Raw genomic sequence first — 10,438 nt, forward strand, 5'->3', positions numbered from 1 at the left:
GTATATATAGTATAACAGTATATACAGTATAACAGTATATACAGTATAACAGTATATACAGTATAACAGTATAACAGTATAACAGTATATAACAGTATATACAGTATAACAGTATAACAGTATAACAGTATAACAGTATAACAGTATAACAGTATATACAGTAGTATACAGTATAACAGTATATACAGTATAACAGTATATACAGTATATATAACAGTATAACAGTATAACAGTATATACAGTATATACAGTATAACAGTATATACAGTATATACAGTAGTATAACAGTATAACAGTATAACAGTATAACAGTATATACAGTATAACAGTATAACAGTATATACAGTATAACAGTATAACAGTATAACAGTATAACAGTATAACAGTATATACAGTATAACAGTATATACAGTATATACAGTATAACAGTATATACAGTATAACAGTATATACAGTATAACAGTATAACAGTATAACAGTATATACAGTATAACAGTATAACAGTATATAACAGTATATACAGTATAACAGTATAACAGTATATACAGTATAACAGTATAACAGTATACAGTATAACAGTATAACAGTATAACAGTATATAACAGTATATACAGTATAACAGTATAACAGTATAACAGTATATACAGTATATATACAGTATAACAGTATATACAGTATAACAGTATAACAGTATATACAGTATAACAGTATAACAGTATAACAGTATATATATACAGTATAACAGTATAACAGTATAGTATAACAGTATAACAGTATATACAGTATAACAGTATAACAGTATAACAGTATAACAGTATAACAGTATAACAGTATAGTATACAGTATAACAGTATATACAGTATAACAGTATAACAGTATATACAGTATAACAGTATAACAGTATAACAGTATAACAGTATAACAGTATATACAGTATATACAGTATAACATATACAGTATAACAGTATATACAGTATAACAGTATATACAGTATAACAGTATATACAGTATAACAGTATATATATACAGTATAACAGTATATAACAGTATAACAGTATAACAGTATATACAGTATAACAGTATAACAGTATATACAGTATAACAGTATATACAGTATAGCAGTATAACAGTATAGCAGTATAACAGTATATACAGTATAGCAGTATAACAGTATATACAGTATAACAGTATATACAGTATATACAGTATAACAGTATATACAGTATAACAGTATATACAGTATAACAGTATATCAGTATAGCAGTATATCAGTATAGCAGTATAACAGTATAGTATATACAGTATAGTATAACAGTATATATATAACAGTATAACAGTATATACAGTATAACAGTATAACAGTATAACAGTATATACAGTATAACAGTATATACAGTATATAACAGTATATACAGTATATACAGTATAACAGTATATACAGTAGTATAACAGTATAACAGTATATACAGTATATACAGTATAACAGTATAACAGTATATACAGTATAACAGTATAACAGTATAACAGTATAACAGTATAACAGTATAACAGTATAACAGTATAACAGTATAACAGTATAACAGTATAGCAGTATAACAGTATAACAGTATATACAGTATATACAGTATAACAGTATAACAGTATATACAGTATAACAGTATAACAGTATATACAGTATATACAGCATAACAGTATATACAGTATAAACAGTATAACAGTATATACAGTATAACAGTATAACAGTATAACAGTAAAACAGTATATACAGTATAAACAGTATAACAGTATATACAGTATAGCAGTATAGCAGTATATACAGTATAACAGTATAACAGTGTATCAGTATAGCAGTATATACAGTATAGCAGTATATCAGTATAACAGTATATACAGTATAACAGTATAACAGTATAGCAGTATAACAGTATATACAGTATAACAGTATATACAGTATATCACAAAAGGGAGTACACCCCTCACATTTTTGTAATTATTTTATATCTTTTCATGTGACAACACTGTTGAAATGACACTTTGCTACAATGTAAAGTAGTGAGTGTACAGCTTGTATAGCATTTTCACTTAGGGGTGTACTCACTTTTGTTGCCAGTGGCTTAGACCTTAATGGCTGTGTGTTTAGTTATTTTGAGGGGACAGCAAATTTACACTGTTATATAAGCTACTCACTTTTGTGATATACTGTACAGATGAGACGAGAAATGTAGGATATGTAAACATTATATAAAGTTGCATTGTTTTAGTGACTAGTGATACATTTATTACATCCAAATTATCCATTATTAAAGTGGCTAGAGATTGAGTCAGTATGCTGGCAGCAGCCACTCAATGTTAGTGGTGGCTGTTTAACAGTCTGATGGCCTTGAGATAGAAGCTGTTTTTCAGTCTCTCGGTCCCAGCTTTGATGCACCAGTACTGACCTCGCCTTCTGGATGATAGAGGGGTGAACAGGCAGTGGCTCGTGTCTGTCTGTCTGTCTGTGTGTGTGTCTGTCTGTCTGTCTGTCTGTCTGTCTGTCTGTCTGTCTGTATATGTGTGTGTCTGTCTGTCTGTATATGTGTGTGTCTGTCTGTATATGTGTGTGTCTGTCTATGTGTGTGTCTGTCTGGGGCGACAGGGTAGCCTAGTGGTTAGAGCGTTGGACTAGTAACTGAAAGGTTGCAAGTTCATATCCCTGAGCTGACAAGGTACAAATCTGTCATTCTGCCCCTGAACAGGCAGTTAACCCACTGTTCCTAGGCCATCATTGAAAATAAGAATTTGTTCTTAACTGACTTGCCTAGTAAAATAAAGGAAAAAAATGTCTGTCTGTCTGTATAGTTTTTTGTTTTTGACTCATGAAATCTATTCTTCTACTCTTCTTGTTGACAGTAGTGCTTTTGTTTGTTGACAGTAGTGCTGTTGTTTGTTGACAGTTGGTCAGTGGTGTGAGCCATACCACACCCACCCAGAAACACTGTATCACCATCTGCCTCTCACTGACAGGACCACATGTCACTTTAACCTCTCTGCTGTCAACCTCTCTGCTGTCAACCTCTCTGATGTCAACCTCTCTGATGTCAACCTCTCTACTGTCAACCTATCTGATGTCAAGCTCTCTGATGTCAACCTCTCTGATGTCAACCGTTCTGCTGTCAACCGCTCTACTGTCAACCTCTCTCCTGTCAACCTCTCTGCTGTCAACCTCTCTGCTGTCAACCTCTCTGCTGTCAACCTCTCTGATGTCAACCTCTGATGTCAACCTCTCTGCTCTCAACCTCTCTGCTGTCAACCTCTCTGCTGTCAACCGCTCTGCTGTCAACCGCTCTGCTGTCAACCTATCTGCTGTCAACCTCTCTGCTGTCAACCTCTCTGCTGTCAACCTCTCTGCTGTCAACCACTCTGCTGTCAACCTCTCTGCTGTCAACCTCTCTGCTGTCAACCTCTCTGCTGTCAACCTCTCTGCTGTCAACCACTCTGCTGTCAAACTCTCTGCTGTCAACCTCTCTGCTGTCAAACTCTCTGCTGTCAACCTCTCTGCTCTCAACCTCTCTGCTGTCAACCTCTCTGCTGTCAACCTCTCTGCTGTCAACCGCTCTGCTGTCAACCTCTCTGCTGTCAACCTCTCTGCTGTCAACCTCTCTGCTGTCAACCACTCTGCTGTCAACCTCTCTGCTGTCAACCTCTCTGCTGTCAACCTCTCTGCTGTCAACCTCTCTGCTGTCAACCTCTCTGATGTCAACCTCTGATGTCAACCTCTCTGCTCTCAACCTCTCTGCTGTCAACCTCTCTGCTGTCAACCGCTCTGCTGTCAACCGCTCTGCTGTCAACCTATCTGCTGTCAACCTCTCTGCTGTCAACCTCTCTGCTGTCAACCTCTCTGCTGTCAACCACTCTGCTGTCAACCTCTCTGCTGTCAACCTCTCTGCTGTCAACCTCTCTGCTGTCAACCTCTCTGCTGTCAACCACTCTGCTGTCAAACTCTCTGCTGTCAACCTCTCTGCTGTCAAACTCTCTGCTGTCAACCTCTCTGCTCTCAACCTCTCTGCTGTCAACCTCTCTGCTGTCAACCTCTCTGCTGTCAACCGCTCTGCTGTCAACCTCTCTGCTGTCAACCTCTCTGCTGTCAACCTCTCTGCTGTCAACCACTCTGCTGTCAACCTCTCTGCTGTCAACCTCTCTGCTGTCAACCTCTCTGCTGTCAACCTCTCTGCTGTCAACCTCTCTGCTGTCAACCTCTCTGCTGTCAACCACTCTGCTGTCAATCTCTCTGCTGTCAAACTCTCTGCTGTCAACCGCTCTGCTGTCAAACTCTCTGCTGTCAACCGCTCTGCTGTCAAACTCTCTGCTGTCAACCTCTCTGCTGTCAACCTCTCTGCTGTCAACCTCTCTGCTGTCAACCTCTCTGCTGTCAACCTCTCTGCTGTCAACCGCTCTGCTGTCAACCTCTCTGCTGTCAACCTCTCTGCTGTCAACCACTCTGCTGTCAACCTCTCTGCTGTCAACCTCTCTGCTGTCAACCTCTCTGCTGTCAACCACTCTGCTGTCAACCTCTCTGCTGTCAACCTCTCTGCTGTCAACCACTCTCCCAGACCCAGAAAAAAGAGTATTCCTTCCTCCTCCACTCTCTCTCCCTCTCACCATCCCTCTCTCACATCTCTCACCATCCCTCTCTCCCTCTCACCATCCCTCTCTCACATCTCTCACCATCCCTCTCTCACATCTCTCACCATCCCTCTCTCTCCCTCTCACCATCCCTCTCTCACATCTCTCACCATCCCTCTCTCTCCCTCTCACCATCCCTCTCTCACATCTCTCACCATCCCTCTCTCACATCTCTCACCATCCCTCTTTTCCATCGCTCGCTCCCTGTCTCTCTCCAATCCCTCCAATTTCCATATCCTCTCTCCCCATACGTCTCTCCCTCTCTCCCCCATCCCTCTCTCCCCATCTCCCCCTTGCCCTTGCCCTTCCCTTTCTCATTCAATTTCCATATCCTCTCTCCCCATACAGCTCTCCATCTCTCCCATCCCTCTCTTCCATCCCTCTCTCCCTCTCTCTCTCTCTCCCCAATCCCTCTCTCCCTATCTCTCTCTCCCTCTCTCTCTCTCCAAATCTCCCCGTTCCCTCTCTCATTCCATTTCCATATCCTCTCTCCCCCATCCCTCTCTCCCCACCCCTCTCTCTCCCATCCCTCTCTCTCCCATCCCTCTCTCTCCTATTCCTCTCTCCCCATTCCACTCTCCCTCTCCCCTTCCCTCTCATTCCATTTCCCAATCCTCTCCCTCCCCATCCCTCTCTCCTTCTATCCCCCAACCCTCTTTCCCTCTCTCCTCCTATTTCTCCATCCCTCTTTACCCCTCTCCCTCCCTGGGAGACTGGACCAGATGCCGGTGTTGGACCAGGAGCCCCATGAGGCCCCCAGTAACATATTGGTTTATAATTAATGACATTAGCTGCTTTATCTGTTATGAAGAGCCCTGTCCCTGTCACTAACAGACTGGAGAGAGACAGATAGGATGGAGGGAGGGAGAGAGAGAGATAGGGGGAATGGAGGGAGAGAGAGATTGATAGGATGGAGGGAGGGAGAGAGAAATAGGGGGAATGGAGGGAGAGAGACTGATAGGATGGATGGAGGGAGAGAGAAATAGGGGGAATGGAGGGAGAGAGACAGATAGGATGGAGGGAGAGAGAGAGAGAGATAGGGGGAATGGAGGGAGAGAGAGAGATAGGATGGAGGGAGGGAGAGAGAGATAGGAGGAATGGAGGGAGAGAGAGATAGGGGGAATGGAGGGAGAGAGAGAGATAGGATGGAGGGAGGGAGAGAGAGATAGGAGGAATGGAGGGAGAGAGAGATAGGATGGAGGGAGGGAGAGAGATAGGGGGAATGGAGGGAGAGAGATAGGATGGAGGGAGGGAGAGAGAGATAGGGGGAATGGAGGGAGAGAGAGATAGGGGGAATGGAGGGAGAGAGAGAGATATGGGGAATGGAGGGAGAGAGAGAGATAGGGGGAATGGAGGGAGAGACAGAGATAGGGGGAATGGAGGGAGAGAGATTGATAGGATGGAGGGAGGGAGAGAGAAATAGGGGGAATGGAGGGAGAGAGACTGATAGGATGGAGGGAGAGAGAGAGAGAGATAGGGGGAATGGAGGTAGAGAGACAGATAGGATGGAGGGAGAGAGAGAGAGAGATAGGGGGAATGGAGGGAGAGAGAGATAGGATGGAGGGAGGAGAGAGATAGGAGGAATGAGAGAGAGATAGGATGGAGGGAGGGGAGAGAGATGAATGGAGGGAGAGAGAGATAGGATGGAGGGAGGGGAAAGATAGGGGGAATGGAGAGAGAGAGATAGGGGGAATGGAGAGAGATAGGGGGAATGGAGGGAGAGACAGAGATAGGATGGAGGGAGGGAGAGAGAGAGATAGGGGGAATGGAGGGAGAGAGACTGATAGGATGGTATGAACAAACAAACTAATGAGTAGAAGGAAATGTGAAGTAGTGGAAGGGAATAATAAAAACAACATAGAAAACATGCAGGTTGGAAAAGAAAAGAGAACCATGAGTTCTCCCCAGAACCATGAGTCCTCCCCAGAACCATGAGTTCTCCCCAGAACCACGAGGTCTCCCCAGAACCACGAGGTCTCCCCAGAACCATGGAACATTTATCCATCATTCATTTCCACTCAGTTGTTGCTTTCACTTACAGTTAAAACAAGCCAATGGAGATGCCATGTTTTATTTGTCCAAATGGAGTCGCTGGTCATTCAGGACAATGGAGATGCCATGTTTTATTTGTCCAAAGGGAGTCGCTGGTCATTCAGGACAATGGAGTTGCCATGTTTTATTTGTCCAAAGGGAGTCAGTGGTCATTCAGGAGAAATGGAGTTGCCATGTTTTATTTGTCCAAAGGGAGTCAGTGGTCATTCAGGACAATGGAGTTGCCATGTTTTATTTGTCCAAAGGAAGTCAGTGGTCATTCAGGACAATGGAGTTGCCATGTTTTATTTGTCCAAAGGGAGTCGCTGGTCATTCAGGACAATGGAGTTGCCATGTTTTATTTGTCCAAAGGGAGTCAGTGGTCATTCAGGACAATGGAGTTGCCATGTTTTATTTGTCCAAAGGGAGTCAGTGGTCATTCAGGACAATGGAGTTGCCATGTTTTATTTGTCCAAAGGGAGTCAGTGGTCATTCAGGACAATGGAGTTGCCATGTTTTATTTGTCCAAAGGGAGCCAGTGGTCATTCAGGACAATGGAGTTGCCATGTTTTATTTGTCCAAAGGGAGTCAGTGGTCATTCAGGACAATGGAGTTGCCATGTTTTATTTGTCCAAAGGGAGTCAGTGGTCATTCAGGACACTGCGGTTGCCAGATATTTGCTTAACCCCCCATTAGGACGGTGTTTGGCCCCTGATGCGCCTTTGTGATGTCAGGGAGGGAGATAGCAGCACACACCCCTCGGTACATCACTGAGTTACAGCCCTTCAGGTTTATAGTCCATAACTCTCCTCTGGGTCTCTTTAGGCAGGCCGTGTGGTTCCTGTTCCGCCCATGTCTAGACTAATACACACACACACAATGGGTCGAAAGATAGTTTAGACTAGCTGGGTAAATTGTCTTGTTTTTCCACCGTGGTGCATTTATCAAGCCGGCGTGCCGCACGGGAACTCAAGCCCTCTGGTCCAGTGGTTTCTGTAATGGATGACACTCACTCACTCACTCACTCACTCACTCACTCACTCACTCACTCACTCACTCTCTGGTCCAGTGGCTGTAATGTAATGGATCTGATTAATGGAGGGTTATGAACAAAAGGAGATTTGTTCTGGCCCAGCGTGTGTGTGTGTTCAGACCTGTGGCTGACGGTCCAGTGTGTTAACCTACAGCTCAATGCTGATATAATGGCCTAGGTTAGGAGCTTCATGATTAAGCAGCATTTAACAGCAACCAAACCCAGGCCTGTGACAACTTCAATGTACTCAACATAAACTGAGAACTCCTAAGAACACACATCCATCTCTCTCTTCTAAGAACACACATCCATTTCTCTCTTCTGAGAACATCCATCTCTCTCTTCTGAGAACACACATCCATCTCTCTCTTCTGAGAACACACATCCATCTCTCTCTTCTGAGAACACACATCCATCTCTCTCTTCTGAGAACACACATCCATCTCTCTCTTCTGAGAACACACATCCATCTCTCTCTTCTGAGAACACACATCCATCTCTCTCTTCTAAGAACACACATCCATTTCTCTCTTCTGAGAACACACATCCATCTCTCTCTTCTGAGAACACACATCCATTTCTCTCTTCTGAGAACACACATCCATCTCTCTCTTCTGAGAACACACATCCATTTCTCTCTTCTGAGAACACACATCCATCTCTCTCTTCTGAGAACACACATCCATTTCTCTCTTCTGAGAACACACATCCATCTCTCTCTTCTGAGAACACACATCCATTTCTCTCTTCTGAGAACACACATCCATCTCTCTCTTCTGAGAACACACATCCATTTCTCTCTTCTGAGAACACACATCCATCTCTCTCTTCTGAGAACACACATCCATCTCTCTCTTCTGAGAACACACATCCATCTCTCTCTTCTGAGAACACACATCCATTCTCTCTTCTGAGAACACACATCCATCTCTCTTCTGAGAACATCCATCTCTCTCTCTGAGAACACACATCCATCTCTCTTCTGAGAACACACATCCATCTCTCTCTTCTGAGAACACACATCCATCTCTCTCTTCTGAGAACACACATCCATCTCTCTCTTCTGAGAACACACATCCATCTCTCTCTCCTGAGAACACACATCCATCTCTCTCTTCTGAGAACACACATCCATCTCTCTCTTCTGAGAACACACATCCATCTCTCTCTTCTGAGAACACACATCCATCTCTCTCTTCTGAGAACATCCATCTCTCTCTTCTGAGAACATCCATCTCTCTCTTTTTAATGGCATCGGACCGAGGCTCTGCATCTGTCCTCGTGCTCCTAGACCTTAGTGCTGCTTTTGATACCATCGATCACCACATTCTTTTGGAGAGATTGGAAACCCAAATTGGTCTACACGGACAAGTTCTGGCCTGGTTTAGATCTTATCTGTCGGAAAGATATCAGTTTGTCTCTGTGGATGGTTTGTCCTCTGACAAATCAACTGTAAATTTCGGTGTTCCTCAAGGTTCCGTTTTAGGACCGCTGTTGTTTTCACTATATATTTTACCTCTTGGGGATGTTATTCGAAACATAATGTTAACTTTCACTGCTATGCGGATGATACACAGCTGTACATTTCAATGAAACATGGTGAAGCCCCAAAATTGCCCTCGATAGAAGCATGTGTTTCAGACATAAGGAAGTGGATGGCAGCAAACTTTCTACTTTTAAACTCGGATAAAACAGAGATGCTTGTTCTAGGTCCCAAGAAACAAAGAGATCTTCTGTTGAATCTGACAATTAATCTTAATGGTTGTACAGTCATCTCAAATAAAACTGTGAAGGACCTCGGCGTTACTCTGGACCCTGATCTCTCTTTTGAAGAACATATCAAGACCATTTCAAGGACAGCTTTTTCCATCTACGTAACATTGCAAAAATCAGAAACTTTCTGTCCAAAAATGATGCAGAAAAATTAATCCATGCTTTTGTCACTTCTAGGTTAGACTACTGCAATGCTCTACTTTCCGGCTACCCGGATAAAGCACTAAATAAACTTCAGTTAGTGCTAAATACGGCTGCTAGAATCCTGACTAGAACCAAAAAATTTGATCATATTACTCCAGTGCTAGCCTCCCTACACTGGCTTCCTGTCAAAGCAAGGGCTGATTTCAAGGTTTTACTGCTAACCTCAAAGCATTGCATGGGCTTGCTCCTACCTATCTCTCTGATTTGGTCCTGCCGTACATACCTACACGTACGCTACGGTCACAAGACGCAGGCCTCCTAATTGTCCCTAGAATTTCTAAGCAAACAGCTGGAGGCAGGGCTTTCTCCTATAGAGCTCCATTTTTATGGAACGGTCTGCCTACCCATGTCAGAGACGCAAACTCGGTCTCAACCTTTAAGTCTTTACTGAAGACTCATCTCTTCAGTGGGTCATATGATTGAGTGTAGTCTGGCCCAGGAGTGGGAAGGTGAACGGAAAGGCTCTGGAGCAACGAACCACCCTTGCTGTCTCTGCCTGGCCGGTTCCCCTCTTTCCACTGGGATTCTCTGCCTCTAACCCTATTACAGGGGCTGAGTCACTGGCTTGCTGGGGCTCTCTCATGCCGTCCCTGGAGGGGGTGCGTCACCTGAGTGGGTTGACTCACTGATGTGGTCATCCTGTCTGGGTTGGCGCCCCCCCTTGGGTTGTGCCGTGGCGGGAGATCTTTGCGGGCTATACTCAGCTTTGTCTCAGGATGGTAAGTTGGTGGTTGA

General features: G+C 43.5%; 1 protein-coding gene across 1 annotated transcript; it reads left to right on the plus strand.

Moving 5' to 3' along the window:
* Positions 1 to 3,941: 3,941 nt before the first annotated feature.
* LOC135546858 (keratin-associated protein 4-4-like) lies at positions 3,942 to 7,558 on the plus strand (the record flags this gene model as incomplete). The annotated part of the gene is made up of 2 exons (XM_064975430.1): positions 3,942 to 4,452; positions 7,428 to 7,558. Coding segments are annotated over 2 exons (642 nt in total), but the record flags the coding sequence as incomplete, so codon positions are not given.
* Between the last annotated feature and the right edge of the window lie 2,880 nt (positions 7,559 to 10,438).

The sequence above is a fragment of the Oncorhynchus masou genome, chromosome 10 (assembly GCF_036934945.1).
Source record: "Oncorhynchus masou masou isolate Uvic2021 chromosome 10, UVic_Omas_1.1, whole genome shotgun sequence".
Classification (NCBI taxonomy): domain Eukaryota; kingdom Metazoa; phylum Chordata; class Actinopteri; order Salmoniformes; family Salmonidae; genus Oncorhynchus; species Oncorhynchus masou.